Source organism: Xiphias gladius, chromosome 11 (genome assembly GCF_016859285.1).
Source record: "Xiphias gladius isolate SHS-SW01 ecotype Sanya breed wild chromosome 11, ASM1685928v1, whole genome shotgun sequence".
NCBI lineage: Eukaryota > Metazoa > Chordata > Actinopteri > Istiophoriformes > Xiphiidae > Xiphias > Xiphias gladius.
The window spans coordinates 17,220,496-17,241,421 of NC_053410.1; the positions used below are offsets into that span (position 1 = coordinate 17,220,496).

The 20,926-nt window shown below is 38.7% G+C and overlaps 1 protein-coding gene across 26 annotated transcripts in view; it reads left to right on the top strand.

Annotated features, from left to right (window-relative positions):
• Positions 1-8,585, top strand: part of LOC120796508 (neurexin-1a) — a 241,461-nt gene extending 232,876 nt beyond the window's left edge. For all 26 annotated transcript variants that reach the window (XM_040139437.1, XM_040139431.1, XM_040139432.1 and 23 more), the window contains one exon: positions 6,711-8,585. In XM_040139437.1, the coding sequence (XP_039995371.1) occupies positions 6,711-7,015 (305 nt within the window). In that variant the 3' untranslated portion in view covers positions 7,016-8,585. The remainder of the gene's footprint in view (positions 1-6,710) is intronic.
• The last annotated feature ends 12,341 nt before the right edge of the window (positions 8,586-20,926 follow it).

The window sequence follows — 20,926 nt, forward strand, 5'->3', positions numbered from 1 at the left end:
CTTGAGGACACTCAGATAATTAAAGAGGGAAAAGGGATTTAATAAGTGTTTTGGCTCTGCTGCAGTTGATACAGTGACCTGTCTGCAGACTGATCCCCAACTATATAACGGCTCTGACAGCTTGTGATTATGGCTGGATATGTGCAGTAAGAAGATGGTATAACACTAATCTGGCTGAATCACAGCAATGTGTCACTGAGCGTGCCAAATAAGCCTGGGTCGCTCTGAAGGCTTCCCACAGCCACACCTCCGTAAGCTCTCAAAGATGCACGATGCACTGCTCATGTTTATCAGCTGCTGCAGGTTGCAAGGGCAGCTCACACAAAGTATCCTTTTATTGCCTTCTTACTTTGAATTATTTTGGCTGAGAGATAAACTCAACGTTGCCATAGTGCATCTATTGGCTAAAAAGCATTGTCCATGTGTACTCGCCACAACTCTCTCGACCCATTACCACTACCAGTTAATGAAAGGTCAAGCCCATTCCATCTATTCAATATATCCTAAGTAGTCCTGGTTGCTCCATTACCTCTCAACAAGACTCATGCGCACCTGAAGTAACCCCCCTGGCTCCACTCTCCGTTTTCCTTCATCTATGGCCCTCGTCAGCCTGCTCACTCTGTTCCAAATTACCAAACAAATGAACCTTCTCGCTGGAGACAAATGAGGAAAAATAGTCTTTGAAGAGGATCATTTATTCAAATCCCGCCTGACAGTGTGGAATCTCTGATCCCATTCCTCTCCTTGAGAGCACGTGGCAAAAAGAAGTCAGGCAAAAAGAAGGGGAATCACATCAGGCATTGTACAGGCTTTTAAGTGACAAGTTCCATTGCACCAATGGTAATATCTCTGAGAGGCGAGCTCATATATCCATGCTGAGTCCAGTAGGTAGAATTAAGAGAAACGATGCTATCAAATAAACCCTGGAGTAACCAGAAAATTGAAGCCAAGCCAATCTCAGTGTTCATGCCATTACACTCGTCACTTCCCGTCTGTATGGCAAATGTAATTCCTGGCCAGGCTATTTCATTTTCTTTACTAACATGGATGGATCAGGGTCATATGTAAAATCAACTACTGTATACTTTTCTGTTTACTGTTTTCCTTATACATCTCTTCTAGATGAATTTTAGCATTTGTCCTTATGAATGATACAGCAAGGACCTTATGATGGTCTGGATGTGACACTGTAATGTAAGTCTCGCACTGGGATGAGACGGAGAGGGGAAAGTTATTCTAGCAGCTTTTACACAATTACAATCCTTCAAAAGTTAACCCCCCTGGGTTAACTCTATTGCTTCACAAGTGCACCTCCACCATGCTGCCAGGAAGCTAGGCGCCACTTTAAGGTCAGTTTCCCCATGTCTAATTTTACTGTTGGGTACGCTCGAGTAGAGCGTAAAAGAGCAGCCATCATTTTAAACACTTGTTTCAGGCGCTATTTCTCTCTCAGTTTATGTGCCTTCATTCTAAGGCGATGGAGTGGTAATGAACAGACAGGCAGATGCATTTTGACTGAGGTCTTATGAGGCTTTCTCAAAGTCCTCATGTCTGCCATATTACTTTGCCTGAGCCCAACTTGAGGGAGAGCAGGCAAGGGTGCACAGCCAGGCTCATGGGTAACAAATATGCTGCATTAAGTGTATCAGGTAATCTAAGGGACTATGAAAGATCCCTGCCTGCCATTAGGTGACTGTTTGATAGACACTGCTGAGACTAAATGCAAACTAATGAGCTGTAATGAATGCTAATCTTTTTGGACAAAACGCAGCTGTGTCAGCACTGTGCTAAATTCAGTGTTAATCCTTTAAGTAGTGGTCACGATTCAGCTTTCCTTGTTAAGATATTAAATTGGATTTTGCAGAAAAAGATTGGAAATTTGGCTGGAATCTTTCTGTGTAAATGTAGAATTAAATGAATGGATCACGCACCCTACTTATTTTACTTTTGTACTTTTCCAGTAATGAAAGAAAAATTGTGGTCATTTGATTGAGGGTTTCCCAAGTCTCTGTGTGAATGGAGCCTGTGGGGAGCCAATCAACAGATCCAGGCAGGAGGAAATAACAACGCCCAGAGCTGGAAGTGTTAGATCACTGGAGGAAGAACAGCAAAACATTGTAAAGTTATCACATGAATAAGCCCTGATATAGCACCACCTGCCTCCAGAACCCTTCCAACTCTGTCACCTCCCTTTAGGAGCCAGCCAAGGTCTCATGTACCACCCTCAATGGCCACATCCAGAACCCCCTCCTCCATCAACCTGCTATGTTATCTACGCTTTCAACTTTTTGACCCCGAACAAAGGATAGATAGTAAATATGAAAGTAACTCACCATTAATGCCGGCACAGAGGCTTGCTAGGGAAGAGCCATGTCAACCAGTGGCTTTTGCCTATAAGGCGAGAGCATTCTTCACACCTGTCTGCAAGGATAAGTGGGCTTGTCACAAGCAGAGCTAATCTGTTGCAACGCTCAGTCACACTCAATCCCCCAGTGGTACTCTGCGCTTGTCCTTGAATGTCTGCTGGCACTGGAAGCACACATGGGCCGCTGATCAGTCTAACCATGGTGAAAAACATGTGAATGAACGGCTGCAGCATCTCCCCTCCTGGCAGACAATTTAGAGAACTTTTTGCTTTTACAGTTTACACTTTTTGTGGAATGAACGAGATCTACCTAAAGCAAACACGTGCAATCTGTGTGGGTCATTAGTTTATGTCACGCCCTTGAAAGCTACGTTTGTCTGAACATTAAGCTGCCATTCACGAAGAGAAATGAATGCAATCAAAAACACACTTTAACTCTAAAACCATCAATGCTGAGTGAGACACAAGAGAGAAATCAATGAAGAGATATATCAGAGATATAAGGAGTGCGGTGTTATAACTTGGGCAATATTCCGAATATGAAGTGGGACTGATACTGATTGCACTCACTTCTCTATTCAGTGTAATGTTTGCAAACTGCTTGGTGGTTGTTTTAAGGGTAAGGTTTAGCTCCTTAGCTACGAATCATGTATACTTAACATTTTTGTTGTATTTTTAAATTCGATTTTTAGATGTACTTTTGGTGTTGTATTGAAAATACATTCTACCTCTCTAGACTAGCATTGGTTTCCATTCATTCCCATATGACATGAAAATCAAATGGCAGACTTTTGAAAGAAGAAACATCACGTCTGTATTTAACAAGAGGCATTACCTTTGCAGGGTATAAAAGAGTACAGACTTTCCATACTGCATTCCCAAGAAATGATAATGTAACATTGACAAAATTCAAAGTAGTATTAATGTTCACTGTGCTACATTTATCCAATTTAAGAGACTTTCAAGAATCCAAATAAATCAATGGAAGCCAATGATGTCTGAAAATTGCATTAGAAAATCTAAAACAAAATTATCAGCTTTGATGTAAAGTATATGTGATTAGTAGTAAATAGGAAAAAACATGCAAAACCCTTGGCACAGTCCTTTAAATTTGAATTGCAATAGCTGGTTAAATTCTCTGTAATCTGAAGGACAGGCATACATTCATACCTTCACTGAAAAATCCCAGAGAACTGTCTTGCCTTTATTTTGTGCTTGTTCAACACTGAGAAATTGCCACAATAGTAGTGTGTGGGATGGGATGTACTGTATCATCTTATTAATTCTCCCTGTCCTTCAGGGATCAGGAAGAAACAACCTTTTTATACAATGAGAACAAGAACTGCCCTCTTTGCTCATGCTAAGAGAAGTTAGTCTCATAAAATAAGGATGTGACAAGATGAGACAAGGTGATTATGACTTCAGTAGCAGCAAAATTTTGTTTTGCATGTCTTTTCCTTTTGATGTAAGATAGGATAGAGAGTTATTCCATACTGTGGACACTGGGTTCTATCTTAGGTAGAGAGTTACTCATGTGGAAATGTTACTCTGACTGGCCATGATCAAAGGATTGAATAATGAAGAGACAATGCTGTAGTGTCTGTTTTAAATAGAAATTTCTTTTTAAAACTGGTTCGATATCAAAGCTGAAGAAGGCGATTATTTTCCAGAACCAAAATGATCTCAAAAAAAAGAAGTGCGAAAAGTGGGACAGCAAAATGGGACATGAGGGACAGCACATGTCGAATGAATTTCAATAAATATCAAATACCCAATTTGGAAATATAAAAATGTTGACATCTGTCATTGTAAATGTAACATCACATTATTTTGATGAATCGTGTTCATATGATATTCATATTAATATTTTAGTTTCTCTTATTGCATATACCAATAAGTTCTGTTGATTTTTTTCATATAACCATGTCAATATATAATTTATTTCAATATATAATGCGTGTTCTTTAATGTCGTTCTCTATTTGCTGGGGAATATAGCATCCACAGTTGAATGATGATCTAACAACTGACTCTTCTTAAAAGCTTTAATGTTTTGCTAAATACACAGTGCTGTAGCTGCAGGAACACACCGTAGGAGCTAAAGAAAGAAAACAAAAATGAAAAAAATAGCCATATTTCAATATGCCGCATACACTCAGCCTGAGAATGAATGACTGTTCTCCAGCCAAACAATAAATTATCACTTTTAACCTCAACAAAATGATCATCTCTGACATGTTTAAGTTCAAATGAGTCATTTTTCAGCTACAAACCCTCCTAAAACATATCAAAAAGAAGGAAGTGCAAATCACACATGAAAAACCAACCAAGCTTTAACCCGCTTCATTTAACCACCCCTCACCTTATACATGGTAATTGCTGCAATATACACTTTAATAGTACTTTAATAGCACAGCACACATAGTACTACTATCAAGTATTTCTTGAACGAGCTGTTAATGTTCCTTAACCAAGAAAAGGTAACAGCTCATTCATAGTAACAGAATTGCGGCGCATTAAGCTAATTTAGCAGGCTTGCTAGCTTACACACACTTACTTTGACACACAGTAAAACAAGAGGCTAAAATGTAACTCACTATTAAACACATATCATCCTAAATGCTGATAAATCTTGCGCCCTCATCATCCAGGTGCTAAACAATCACAAAATACTGTATTTCCTTTGTTTGAAAGACATACTTTCACCATGCTGACATTCTCTTGCTATTTTACCATGTGTTAACACCTTCTACTGGCATTTTTCCTTCAAATTATGAGCTCTACCGTTCATAATATAACTGAAGAGACAAAAAATAGCCTTAAGCCTTAAATGCCTAGGAAAGGAATGGACATAAGAAATAACAAATTCTCAAAGTATGCTAGACCCTACTGTAGGTCATTTACAGGGAGTAACAAGGTGGTCCACATATTTGTTTGAGAGCGCGGGATTCCCATTGCTGCAGCATTCAGAGGATCACTCCATAGGACTGTTTCTCAGCACTCAGCAAAGTGGAATACTGCAAACCTTGCTCAATGTGTTTAACACAACTGTCCAGTCAACACAGAGGAAATAATTCAGACCTACATCTCAACACAGCTGTTTATGTTTCTGTTGTTACTCTTAGTTTGTCATAAACGTCAGTCTAACTATGATCTGAACCCAGCTCTAAATCCCTCGAATATTTTCTGCCCAGCCCGAATACAGTGGAGCCAGAATGCTTTCATCTCCAAATGTTTGTGTTGAGTGCTTGGATTTCACAAATGCAACAAAGAGAGCTTAAGCAGAAATGATGACTGCTACAAAAACACACAGAGAGATGTGCCAGGAGGACTGGATAATACAGTATCAGGGGGCTGATGTGTTTTCAGAATATGCTCCATTGAATGGCACCGTTTCAGAACAGAAGTGGGGACAGCCTTTGGCAAAATCTGCTGAGTCAATTGAAGAATTGTTTCTTCCTGAAAGATTTATTTTCAGAGATTATGTGATACAGCCATGCTCATTGGATACATATATAGTGAATGTTGGAAATGCGGTCTGCTCATTCATGACTATGCTGTACAACATGTAATCAGCAGTGAGCTTTTAATTGTGCTTCTCTGTGAATCATTGAAACCTTCGCAGCTATGCTTCTGAATTCAGCAAATCTCTCCATCCCACAGCATCTGACCATCTTCATTCTGTAGAATATGAAGTATTACAGTTCAGTGAATATCATCAGAATGATGTTCTGCAGAAATTATAATGCTGACAGGCATCAGCTTAATTTTAAGATGTCCAGCTCCTACATTTGTTGTCCTAATAGATACTTCAAGTTTGTGTAACTGTCAAAGGATGTAAAGTATAATCTTCAAGACTTTTATAAGAAAATCCACATGGGGTTTTTGTATCTTATTTAACTGGGGTCATTTTTGGCAGTTTTAGCTGGCATTTAATGAGCTTGTTAAATTCAGATTCTACTTTTGTATTAATTTATTTAAGTTAGACAGTAAGAATTTGACTTGGACCCTCTCATCCTTACCATTGTATGCCATTTCATTAAGGATCATTAATGATAGACCTTTTTGGTTTTTGGTCTCTACTCAATGTGTAATTGTATGCTTTTCTATGAAGCAGGAAAGCCAATCCCATCAGCCAAATTCTATTTTTTTGCTTCAGCATGCTTGAGGCATAATGTCTGTACTATCATTCAACTTTAAACTGTCATATTGATCCACACATGCAGCTACAATAAATGCATTCACTCACTATCATTAATCTAGTTATACTGGGAATGACAAAATATAGAAGATGGGGAGCTTAGTACATTTGTGGTAATCATACTGTGTCTCTGTCTCCCTTGCAGCCAATCCCACTGCCTCTGGACCTAACGGTATTCCAGGCACATCGGAGGTCTTCAGGGAGTCCAGCAGCACAACAGGGATGGTGGTTGGCATTGTAGCAGCAGCGGCGCTGTGTATTTTGATCCTGCTTTATGCCATGTACAAATACCGGAACAGAGACGAAGGTTCGTACCACGTAGACGAGAGTCGCAACTACATCAGCAACTCGGCACAGTCCAACGGCACCGTAGTCAAAGAGAAGCCAGTCAACACTGCAAAGACCTCAAGCAAGAACAAGAAGAACAAGGACAAGGAGTATTACGTGTGATTGTCAAATCTTTGGTCTTTGCCAGACCAACTTAGACATTTATCGAAAAGACAAATCAGGACATCAACATGTGTACAGTATAATAACAAAGATGAACATTATTTAGTCATTTTTCCAAAAAGACGATGTTCTAAAAAGTAAATATGAAAAATGAAAAACATAACTTTCTTTAGACTCAAGCACTGGAGATAGAAAAGATATACAGTCCAGAAGGAGACTGATGGAAAAATGGCTCTGACAACCAGTTGAAAATGAATTGAATATCTAAACATGTCATCCAAACAACATTGACCCATCTGTGACTTGTTTCCTTGGCCAGGACAATGTGATCTAACTCCCTTGTTTCTGGTAAACAGAGGAGCACAGATGCACTTTGCAAAGAGAGGTTCAGCATTACAAACTTAATGTTTTCATTTACATTGCCTGTGTTTGTGTTGTTGAGACTTTTCCTAGAGAAAATGACACAATGCATAAGTAGATACATACATAAATACGCCAAATATTTACTGTGGAGGAAGAAAAAAAGTCAGGCGACAGTGAATTCAAGGAGAAAAAAATCCCCGATGGATGTCCGTGGAATCAGCCAAAGTACTCATCGGACAGGCAGTGATGGCCGGCAAAGACTAACACCTGGCTGACTGAGCTGCCGCAGTGCAAAGATGAGAATGGATGGCAGTTTCTCTTGAAAGACAATGATATAAAAGAAGAATATGTCCATTGTGCCAGTAAGAAATCTGGAGGCCTTCGTTTTCACATCATGTGAACTCAAAGGAGAGCGTTTCCTCATAGTGCTGAGGGTGTCTCAAAAGTGATCATTCGGGAGCCATGCACGCAAAATTATCTTATTACAGTACATATGTTTATATACAGTACGACCACATCTATATGTGCTTTCTGGACTGTGACAAAGTGGTGTTTTATAGCCTGTTGTATAGATGATGCAAACTATAACTGCTCCTCAACCATTTTGGAATAAAACAAAAAAAATGGACAAAAAGAAGACATAAGTGTTATTAAGTGTTGCTAGACATAGAAGATTTTTTGAGGACATCTGCATTTTTTTCAGTTGGATAATAATTTGAATCTGCCCTGTTTTTACATGTGTTCCTATATAGTTTTTATACAAATGCCAACCAGAGACAGATGATCCCGGACCAGTAGTAGCCTAACCATTCCCAGAAACTGCACAGGGCTTTGATGGTCGAGGGTCATGGCATGAAATCTTGTGTGGATCTTTTAAGGATACTGGTAGAATCACTGCCTTCCTCCTCAGTCCTGACTTACATGAGTGAGAATGAAGACATAGAATATGAGTGATGATGATGGATGATGACGATGAATAAGATAAATTAACTTGCTGTGTGTGTTTCCAAGTTGTCCAGTGTGTGCTTGGGCTGATGCAAAACCCGAGGAGAATAGCTCAAACACGTCTCCATTTCAGCTGTTCTGTGTTTGTTCTGTCATTCTGTCTGTCAATTCTGCTTTCCAGAGACCTGTGCTTGGAATGAGTATGAGGAAAATGACCATGAACTATAAATGATGATTATAAATTCTCTTTGTTTGCTCCTCTTTTATTTCCTTTTGAGTGTTTTTATGTTCAATTGTATCTCTTCTTGTACTCCACGTAAAAATTAATTATAAAAATTAGTTTTGAAAAATCAAATGAATAAAATATTACCTAAGTGAATTTAAACCAGTCTACTGACAAAATGTATCAGAGCAACATGCAGGTTTTATGATTTTCATTTGTTATTATGCCGACACCCTTTTCATTACGAGAGTACTCCAGTGATATATTGTGTTGCGCTTTCTGCAATATTGTCTGACTCACGGTGGAAAGTTAAAGTAGCAGCAGTTGTAAACAGGCCTTCATGTGACAAATTGGTGGAGCTCCACTTTAAGTATTAGTTTTCACTTCTGTGTTTTTTGTGCTGGTTCATCCTTCTTTTTGTCAAATTTTGGCTCTGGGTGTTACATTGAACCATTGCATCCATTCATGCATTACATGATTTGCTAAAAAAAAAAAAAAAAAAGAAGGCGTAGGTTTAATTGACATGTACAAATCTAAAGCCATTGTTCCTAAATTTTCCAGGCAGCCTATGAACAGTTTTGCTGTCTTAGATTTTGCTTTTATTTTACCCATATGACTTTGGTAAAATGAGATAGAAGTAACTTTTAAAAAAACGTATATTTGAAGACATGTTTTTGAGAACTATATTTATTGCTTTTAAACATATCTAAATTCAGTTGTATAAAATCGAAGACACCACATTTGAAGGCACCATGTTAGTTTCTATCTCTAGATAAACCGTATGCCCCCCATCAGATAAGGCGCTGCCCTACTCACTTGGATAAATTAACTTTCAGTACTAAGCTATTACTTGACTGTAAATCAAAGTCACAAACTCTCAACCTCACTGTGGAAAATCTACCCAACAGTCTAGTGATAGTCTGACCGAGGATCAGATAGAGTACTTGACACTTAGCCTCACTTAACACATACAGATACACATATGTATACGGGTGAAAATAGAGACAAAGGTAGCAGAAAAAGGTGCCTGAACTATACAACAGCTTAGTTCAACTAAAGCTTTATGTCCTACTAACTATTAAGTCTTGGTTTGATTTCCAGATAGTAAAGAGGAGATGACTGGAATAAAAGCAGAAAGGTGTGACAGACCAAGAGCTGGATTTAAGCCCTTGCAGCAAACAGATGGTTCCTCAAGAGTCCACCCGACTGTCACAGCTCTTCATCAGCTGCTCAAGCAGCTTTCTAATGTGATAATGTGTAATGTGTGATATGTTACTGATCTCCATATGGAAATTCCTCATTTCAGTTGGCTGAGTATTGCTCAAGGACTCTTCAGCAGGCTAGGGGCCACATTCAGACAAAAAATAGCACTGTGTTAAAAAAAAAAGCACGGACCTATGCTGGTGTGGGTGTGGTGCTACATATACTGGTGAGAAAAGGAAATACAACGCAGAAAGTCCCTGAAAATGTGGTTTCAAACAAAATTTAAAAAAAATCTCACAGACATTAAATATTCACAACTAATAATAGCATCCTAAGGTTTGATTTATTAAAAGTTTAACTGTCACAAAATCATTTTATCTGCTTCATAAGGATTGTCTGGATGTTGTTTAATCAGATTTGATTGACAGATGCTGATTCAAATGCTGCTCAGTTTTGATTGGTGCACAGGCGTACCTGATATCACCTTCTCCAAACCAGTCAGAGGAGCACGCACAAAAACACAACAGCAGACATCTCTTATGTGAGACAGCCATACAGGGCCATGAGTTTAAGGGCTTATCACGTGCCAAAACACCACACAGCACCTTATAAGATATGTGTCTCAGTGAAATGAATGAGGGCCATAACATACGATAGTGACAAGTGAAATTTATGAACACAAGGGCACAACGCCCTGCTGACTTTCAGGCTGTGCAAATATACAGTAATATGAATTTCTGCTTGTACGTTTGCAAGTTCTGACAGGTCCCACATGCTTTTGTTGTTGTAATGCTACCATAACCACATCTTTAGTTTTTTAAACTAAAAGACTGCTTCTGCAAAAACAATGGTCACTCAGACCATACACCTGTACATTTGACCTCATCTTAATCATGATGAATGATAATAATTTCTGTCAGATGTCCTGGTCAAAATATTTCTAGCTAAAATCCTCAAACATCATTATAAACCCAGTCATACACATTCCATCCAATAAAATCAAACCAGTTGAGGAAAATATACGTAAAACATATATGAAAATACGTTACATTTAAAAGATATAATCATTTCTGTCTAGTCCTCGTGGACCTTCTTTCATGGTGAAAATATAATGCAAAGGTAAATCATATATTGACAGGTCTGATCACAGGCCAGAAAAAAGGTTAAGAGCGAAGGAGCTATAGTACTAACACATGCTGCTTCCAAAATTACTAAAGTAAAGTAAAAGTAAATGGACATGTCATCATCCATCCAAGAGGCTTCGTCAGTTCTGCTGACTGGCTGGGAGTCCACAATACCTCTGTACAGTAGGTCATTCACATCTTGATGTCACATGAGAGTCACTGAGGTCTCACACAAGTTGAACAGGTCACATGGCATGTGGCATGTGACAGAGAGAGATTTCCCCTTTTCCTCCGGTTGGCAGAGTATCTGGCTTAATGTGTTGTTTTGTTTGGAAAAGCACAAGAATGTGTCTTTTTTAGAAAGATCTATGTTATCCATGTCGTTACACACTGAGTTCATATTTTCCGTGAAGATTTTCACTTGGATTTTTATGTTGACCTCCACATACGGCATCTTAACCGAAGACTGCCGTTCCCTAGAGGTAGTCCCTCCTATCTCCTTTCTCCTTTCTCCTTTCTCCTTTCTCCGTGTGAGCGGTGCAGTGCAGTTTAACACTGGGAGACTCCAGTGAACCCACTGTGCAGCAGTGTTTCGGTCTGCTGAAAACCAGCCTAGTACTTTAAGTAGTTGGTGTTCAGGCGAAGTCGAGGAGGGAAAATACCTGATCCATTATGCTGCAGCAACTTTTTTTTCAAGGTCTACTTCGGCGGCAGTTTACATGTCATGCATTGTACAGTATGTGATAGTACACAGTACATGTGATATGGCATGATAGGACACCGTGTTCTCATCTGTGTCCAGTTCTAGAGGTGTCATATCAGTGTTCTGCTCAAGCTATTGTAAATAGTTTATGATCTCTTTCCAACAGACATTAGTGTAGTTGAATTTCTCTTTACTGTTTCATGTGTATTTCTCAGGAGTCAGTCACTCAAGAGTTAGAGCACAGCCTGCTTTGTTGAGCACAACAGTGCATCTCCCGTCATGCAGCGGCAGGATAATGATATTCTTGTCCTTGCTAATCGATGTCAGAGCCCTCCTCTGTTAAATGGTTGGGTTGCAAAGAGGTGATTTTGCACTGAAAAAGGCTACAGAGACTTTCAACCTGAGCTGTTCTTCCTCTGCCTCTTTCATGTTGTTGTTACAGAGAGCTGATTCTGTCGCTGTGTTAAGATTTGCCACTGTCACCTTCAACTACGTGGCTACCAATTCTCTCCGTGTCTGGGTAAGCTCTCACCCTGAGCGGTTCGTTGCCACTTTTCTTGATGTGCCGCAGTGTCATATAGTATAAATACTGCACTTTCTCTGTGATGAGAGTGGGGCTTTATACCGGCAACATCTGGTGAATCTGGACGTTCCTCTGCTTTAGGCCATCAGTGGTAATGGGGACCTGTCTCACTCCGCCATTTAGCAGTGTTACTGAGTATTCTGCATCCTTTTATAGTGGAGGCTGGGCCTAAACTGTTTTCAGGTGTGGCCAGGTTGTCGGCATCTTTAGATAATCAGGCTAGCAGCGTGGCTGTAGGGATGGCAATGTTTTTTGGTGTGACTCTTGGTTCACCAACTTGGTCCAGACTGAAATATCTCAACAACTATTGGATTGTTTAGCATGAAATTTGGTGCAGATATTTATGTTCCTCAGACAATGAGCCCCTCTGACTTTTGGTGATCCCCTGGCTTTTCCTCTAGTGTCACTATGGGGCTGACATTTTAGTGTTTAGTGAAATGTCTTGACAACTATTGGATATCGTATTCCTGCACTAATCTCAGTGTGTTTGTATACCGCAATATATGAGCCTTCTCAGTCATCCAGGTCACAGGATATTTAAACACATCTTTTGACTATTTCAGAGACTCGAGAAGACTGTTATGTTATCAATAGGAGCGTTAGCCTAACCACTTTTTTACAGCGGTAATCATAAAACCATAGTGTGTTTTTTAAACCTTGGGTAACACAGCTAGAATATAAGAGGAAATAATGGAGTTAACAGTCGCTCTCTTAAAGTAATTAAAATATCTGACAGCAGGATGAGAAAGAATATTTAATTCTCCTTGCTTCACAACAGACTGCCAAAGCTATCCACTGACAATAAATACTGTCATGTCCTCCATGTATAACTTACAGCACAGTTTCGAGAATACACAAAATCTTAAATGTTTAAATCAGAGTTTTTCAAGGGCATCAGATCATGCTCAATATATGTTCTGCCTCTGGGATGTTGGGAGGGAGCATGTCCTGCCACAAGCCAGGAGGAATCTCAGATAAAATGTTGAGGGCCTATAGATTTGCAGTACACTTTCAGACTGGGAGAATTTTCCCTCAAAGTGAGGGAAAAGTTGAATATTTAGGTCTTTTGGTTTTGTTTACATTCAACATCTCTCAGTGAAATGAATCGTGTGTATCCTGCAGGCCTAACCAAAAGGTTGAATGCATTTCCTGACTTATAATACTTACAATACATTTTTTTGGAACCTGCTTTTTTTGCATCAAAGTAAAGCCAATTTCTTCTTGTCTTTTGCAAAGCCTTACCGCCGCCAACTGCTTACATGTATTAGTGCCCTCTGCAATCAAAAACGAAAAAAGTTGTAAGGAAGTGTCTCATGTCATCACATGGTTGATTTTGTTGATATGATTTTATACGTTTAGAATTTCAGATAATGGATCCAGACGGTTTTTATGTTTTCATTCCATTAGAGGTCCTTAATGACATCATTTTAATGTTGTTTCCTTAATTTGCTCTCAGTGGGTCGATTGTGCACTTTTGTTCTTTTCCAGTAGTCAAGCCTTTTCCTTCCTGGGATACACTGTAGATGCTGTACACAAAATTCAGGGAATAATGAAATAACAAATACAAGGTCACAGCTTTATTTCAGCACACATTGTCTACACCAGTAAACGAAAAACTCATGGGGTGGGGAAGTATTTATAGCAACATTCTTATCCTTTTCTCTTATCCTCCCTCCCCTGCATCTCTCACTCTCGCGCACAATGTCTTTGTCCCCGTCTTTTGCATTCATTCATTTCCCCTCTCTCACTCATGCTCTTCTCTTCTATCTCAGCTGGATATACCAGACGTTCCTTTAATTCGACACACTAATGTAATTCGCCTTCTGTATAATCATCCGTTTTCCCGTTTTCATGCCCTCTCCCCGAACTTGAGACAGGTTTTGTGGATTCTATTTCACAGCTGTACACCAGACTACATCAGTTTTCATTTCATTTATTCAGTATTTGTTTAGAAACCCCACGCTGATCTACAATGAATCAACATTGCTTAATAGAAGCTACCCTCGCTGACCAGGTTAACGTAAATATAATTACGCATTGATCTGAAACTACAATTTAATATTAATGTTCTGAATCAAATGAAAATGAATCGGGGTTCATGCAGAAAATGTTTAGTCTTACAAGATTACCTAGGAGCATTCATCTTACAGGCGCACAATCTAAAAACAGTGTGCTCACTCTGAACGCTCAGTGCATCAGCAAGCACCCATTTAGTGAGACTGCCTGACCACAAAACAACTTCTAACTATCTGTAATACTTGGTTTGAAGCTCCATTCTTTTTTTGGTTTTGTTGCTGGCACACACAATATGTTTTTAAATGTTGAAATTCCACCTGTTCTTGGATAACTAGCTGCTAAATAATTTCATAATGATTAGGGTTGTTGCTAATTCCCTGCATTGCCTAAGTGCTTTGCATCACTGTAAATCACTGTCTAGTTTTTATTATATTAAGAGATACATTATGTTTTCTCATCTTTTTTTTCACTGTGAATTTCTTTAGATAATTGCAGCTTGAATTTTTGACCTATTACAAAGAAGATACAAGTAATTTTAAGTTACCATTGTACAAAAACCAGTCATAGTATCTATTTTATTTTATAGACTACAGCTACTTTTAGCATCTTGGTTTGGATATGTCAGTAGCATTGACTGAGGATGTGACTGAAAAAAATCACGTCCCAATGTGACCTCAGAGATATTTAATTGAGTATCAGATGATTCTGGAGAGGAAAGAGTAGAGATCAGAGAAGCAGAGCGTTGACATAAGACACAAACATTTGCCCCCAAAGGCACACGTGAATATGACATTCAATACAGTTTCTGTCAAAGTGTGAAACGTTTACAGTCGGATATTTCTTTTCCCATGCAATTTTGCAAAACAAATGACACAGAGTGATGTCTCTAAAGTACTCTCAAAATATTCTGAATTATGACGAATCGATGCTTACGTTTACAACCATTTAACGGTACAGAGTTTGAAAAACCTTTCATTCAGTTACTTCGAAGATGAAAAGAAGCTGTTTCCTCTAGGGTATTATTTTAGTTTGTAATTATTTATTCTGTATTTGCCAACATTTATTGTCAAGCATTTTTGTTCTACCTTTTATACCCTTTTGCCATGGCAATGGTGTAACATAAAGCGTTTTATTTGTCCATCATGTTGTACTACTTTATGAGATGTCTGACATGAGATCATCTCATGTCAGACAGAATCTGATAATGGAAGGTATGTAAATTAAGCCTGGCTGTGGTAATAACGTTATATTATTATACATTGCCATGAGCAGGTACAAAATTACATCTAACTACTGGATGTGTACTTGGAAATCCCCTTACAGCAGTGACAAACATAATGGAAAAGCAATGCAGGGAACTGGTACAAATAAATCCAATAGAACTTTGATTATTACAAAGCAAGCCTTTCCTTTTACTTTTTGTGGCAATTTTAATAGGAAAACAATATTACATTTACCTGATTCCTCTCTTGAGGAAACATTATTTTCCTAGAACATTTTACATTCATAACACATTTTAGCCACAGTGTACATACGAATAAGTGACACATTGTGGCTCAGAATTACTGACAAGTTAAGTGTCGCCTTCGTCCCGTCAGCATTGAGTCCTGAGTGGAGGGGTTGAGGTTGGAGCCCCAGGCCGAACCCAACACTTGAGAGCCCGCCCTCAGGAGAGGGAGTCAACATGGCAAGGGCACCAAACACATTCAGGATACATAGGTGCCATTTATCAAGGTTGACAACTGCATCTCTCAGTGCCATTTGGGTTTATTACCGGTACACTTCTCCCCTATAATGATGTTTTCCTTAGCACTTGTCCTCTGAGACTGGCCTCAATGAAAAACTGCAGTGGAAACATCAAGGTGACAGTTTTTTTTCCCTTCTTTTTTCTTACATGAAGTATGCTTCATGTGACTTCTAAGGACATGGAAATAAAATAATGCGGAAGTTGAGGTTCTTACTTTGGCTACAAGTTTGAGGACATACAGCACCTGAGGATTTAGGCTGCATATCAGCAACGTTGCAGTAGGGACTAAATACCTGCACACGGTGGTAGTCAGACCTCATACTTATTTGGGGAATAAAATCCTTTCAAGGTTTGGGTTTCCCCGAATAGATATGCACTCAGAAATGCACAGAAATTTTGATCCACAATAACTGCTTTGGATAAATGTTTTAAACAAGAAAAAAAACAACAACAATGGAATACACTAAAATCTCGGTCCTTACGTCAGCAAAGATCATCAGCAAACATTGCAATGAGGTTTTGTAATTGACCTTAGTGCTGTAGCCACAATACTGATATCTGCTTCCTCTACTTCTTCTTCTGGTAGTGTGTCCTTCCATGAAATGCCCTTTCTATTTAGCTGCTGGCTGTAAAGTTATATTAATATTGGCTCTTGAATACTGGGTATTCTGCAAAGTAGAAGATATGTAAAACCTAGAATTGCCGCTTTGCAGTTGTATGCCTCTGCCAACCAGTCAAGTTGCAGTTTACTTCCAGGTAGGTGGAGTGAGCACTTGAACTTCGCTGCAGTGCATTGTCTACAGAGGATAGAGGTTACCGTCAGTGGAAAACAGGTCATCTCTGCTTCCCTATAACAGTATCCAACTTTTGAATGATTTTTGCACCATATTGTGGTTTGCAATATGGTTATGGGAAATTGATATTTACAGTGTTGAAACTGAAACTCTGCCTGTTTTACCTGTACCCGTCGGACTTTCTACCAGCAAACTCCTTTTTTTTTTACACCTTAAATATCTCAATATGATATCACTTATTGCATCTTTGCCCGTTTATTTTGAATTATGTACCCAGGACTAACAGGGAAACAGTACTGATACTGAGTGGATTATCTTGGTGAAATAGAGTAAATTAAATTAAACTGAAAGTTTTTATTTTATTTTATGTCTAGTCAAACTTGTACTAGCATTCAGCATTAGAAAAGATCTTTGTTCAATAAAGGTCTTTTAATAAGTTAGTAAGTGGCTCATTCATTCTAACTTCAAGCGTTTCCATCACAAATTATTGATTAAAAACTATCAATGTCACAACAAAATTTACACTATGCACATTTTAAAGTAAGCATTAAAAAATGTCATCATAAATCATTGATAGTGATCTCAAACTATTCTAATGATTGGCTGTCAAAAACAGAGCAAGTTGTTGATCTTGAAGGAATGTGTAATACAGACACATTGTACAACCAGACCTAACTACACAATTTTGCACACTTCAATCTATTATTTTCTTTTCAAATCAGGTCTATTTTTCAGACTTTCCATGTGTCAGAATAAAATCAGGTGAGGAGTTTGTAGGCTGCACTTGTCCAAGTTAAACAATAATGTGGTGGTTTTATGCACATAGCTCCTTTCCCAAAAAATTTCAAGGAAAAACAGTTCGGTTGTCTACCACTTGGAAGTAACAGGAGTTTTTTTTTATATTTCTGATGTTCTGTGAAATTTGCTGCAGGAAGAAGAGCAGCATAGGTCAAAAAGCAAATAGACTCAACCTGCATATCTATTGTCTTATCTGAACAGCATATGCACTTTATCTTTGTCAGCCAACTCCTAATCATAGCCTTAGAGGAAGGATTTCATTAGCACGAGTCACATTCTCTTTGCCTGTGAGATGGAGCCGATCATTATCCTTGTTGTGGTGGTGATGGTGGTAGTGGTGGTGATGATGATGAAGATGATGAACAGCTGATTGATTTGTGCCAGCGGGTATGATCTTTGTTTGCAGTATTAAATATGCTCTTTCAAATGAAATTTATTTTCTGCTTCTGGGATCCATCATAATGCTGAAATCAATACTTAATATCCTTGGATCAATGTTACATGAGGTTTTGTTTTGCATTGGTTCTGTCAGTTTTCCAGAATAATAATGTGAAATAGTGAAAGATTAAGAAAAGGGCTAATATTTCAAAGGTACTGCACCTGTGTCAATGGAGAGTATAAGTCTTTTCCTTTTTTAATTTTCTTGATTTCACATGTCCAAGCTTTTACTTTTCATGTGTTCAGGATAATATAATTTTAAAGCCTAGATTGAAAAATAGATGTACAATTAGGGTGTGCATGGAATAAAAGAACAAAAAATCAATTCAATTCAATTCAATTCGATTCAATTTTATTTACATAGCACCAAATCATAACAGAAGTTATCTCAAGGTACTTTTCATATAGAGCAGGTCTAGCCCATACTCTTTATAATTATATTTACAGAGACCCAACATTCCACCATGAGCAAGCACTTGACGACAGCGGCAAGGAAAAACTCCCTTTTAACAGGTGCAAACCTTGAACAGAACCCGGCTCATGGTGGGCGGCTGTCATCCTCGACCAGCTGGGTTGAGAGAGAAAGATGGGGGGGGCGTACAAGATAACACTAATGAGACTAATAATAAAAATAAATTATAATAATAGGGTGAATAATAATACTAATAAAACTAAATATAATAATAGTAATGATAATCATAATAATTGAAGCAGTGGGTGTAGGGCAGGATCATTGGGGTAGTAGTTGTTTTGCATTCCGAGATCCAGGCTCTGCAGCACGAGCGGCAGAAATACCTGCAGGAAGTGACAAGAGGAGAGAGGAAAGAGACAAGAAAGCACAAAACTGCGGGAGAGGGAAGAAGTCAAGTTAGTAATGAGCATTGATGCAATATGAATGCATACAAATGGCAAGGAAGAGGAGGAGAGAGGAGCTCAATGCATCATGGGAAGTCCCCTGGCAGTCTAGGCCTATAGCAGCATAACTGGGGGGTCGCTGAAGCCAAGCCTGAGCCAGCCCTAACTATAAGCTTTATCAAAGAGGAAAGATTTAAGCCTACTCTTAAATGTGGAGAGGGTGGCTGCCTCCCGGACCCAAACTGGAAGATGGTTCCACAGTAGAGGAAACCTGCTAACTAAACGCTCTGCCTCCCATTCTACTTTTGGAGACTCAGTACTTGTGCTGCAGCATTCTGGATCAGCTGGAGAGTCTTTAGAGGCTTGTTATGGCTGCCTGATAATGAGTTGCAATAAATAGTTTTTCTGCATCTTTTTTAGACAGGATGTGCCTGATTTTTGCAATGTTACATGTTAAAGGACATATCTTGATCAAATATAACTCCAGGATTCCTAACAGTGGTGCTGGAGGCCAAGCCAATGCCATCTAGAGTAACTATATCAGTAGATGATGTTTTTCTGAGGTGTTGGGGGCCAAGTACAATAACTTCGTTTTGTTTGAGTTTAACAGTTTAAAAGTTGCTGGTCATCCAGGTCTTTATATCCTCAACTCAGGCTTGAAGTTCAGCTAACTGATTGGTTTCATCAGGCTTCATTTACAAGTATAATTGGGTATCATCTGCATAACAATGGAAGCTTATGGAGTGTTTCCTAATAATATTGCTAAAGGAAGCATATATAAGGTGAATAGAACTGGTCCAAGCACAGAACCTTGTGGAACTCTGTGACTAACTTTTGAGTATGTGGAGGATTTACCGTTAACGTGTACCAACTGAAATTGATCTGATAAATAGGACCTAAACCAGCTTAGAGCAGTTCCTTTTAATGCCAATTAAATGTTCCAGTCACTGTTATAGGATATTTGGTCAATGGTATCAAAGATCTAATAAGTCAAGTACAGAGACAAGTCCTTTGTCCGATGCAATTAGAAGGTAATGTGTAACTTTCAATATTGCTGTCTCTGTGCTATGATCCACTCTAAATCCTGATGGAAAATCCTCAAATAAACTATTATCATGTAAAAATTCACACAACTGGTTGCTGCCAGCTTTATCAAGGATCTTAGAAAGAAAGGGAAGGTTACATATGGGTCCATAGTTTACTAAAAAACCTGGATCAAGAGTAGGCTTTTTAAGAAGAGGTTTAATTACAGCTGTTTTAAAGGACTGTGGTACATAGCCTGTTAATAAAGAAATATTGATTAAATCTAGTAAAGAGGTGCTAACTAAGGGTAAAACTTTCTTAAGCAGCCAAGTTGGGATGGGGTCTAAGAGACAAGTTGATGGTTTAGATGAAGAAATTGTTGAAGTTAGTTTGCAAAGGTTGATGGGAGAAAAACTATCTAAGTATATATCAGGTTTTACAGCTGTTTCTAAAGTTTCTGTGTTTGAAGATAAATCGGTGCCGGTTGAGGGCAGGAGGCGGTGAACTTTGTCTCTACTAGTTAGAATTTTATCATTAAAGAAGCTCATGAAGGCGTCACTACTGAAAGCTATGGGAATACATGGCTCAATGGAGCTATGACTCTGTCAGCCTGGCTACAGTGCTGAAAGAAACCTAGGGTTGTTTGTATTTTCCTCTGTTAAAGATGAGTAGTAGGCTGCTTTGGCATTACAGAGGGCCTTCCTATATGATTTAAGACTCATGCCAGGCTAAGCGGGATTCTTCCAGTTTGATAGAACGTCATATCCTTTCGAGTTTTTAGTTTCCTTTAATGTGCGGGTTTTGAAGTTAAACCATGGAGCTAACCTCCTTTGTTTTATCATCCTCTTTTATAGAGGGGCAATAGAGTCGAGTGTCATTCTAATTGAGCCTGCAGCACTATCAACAAGATGATCAATTTGGGAGAGACTTAGGTTAGCATAGCAGTTCTCTGTTATATTGAAACATGGCATTGAATTAAGTACTGATGGAATCTTTTCCTTAAATGTAGCTACAGCACTATCAGATAGAGATCTAAAAAAGACATCGGAGTTCAAAAGTTACCAAACAATGGTTGGATAAAAGAGGATTCTGTGAA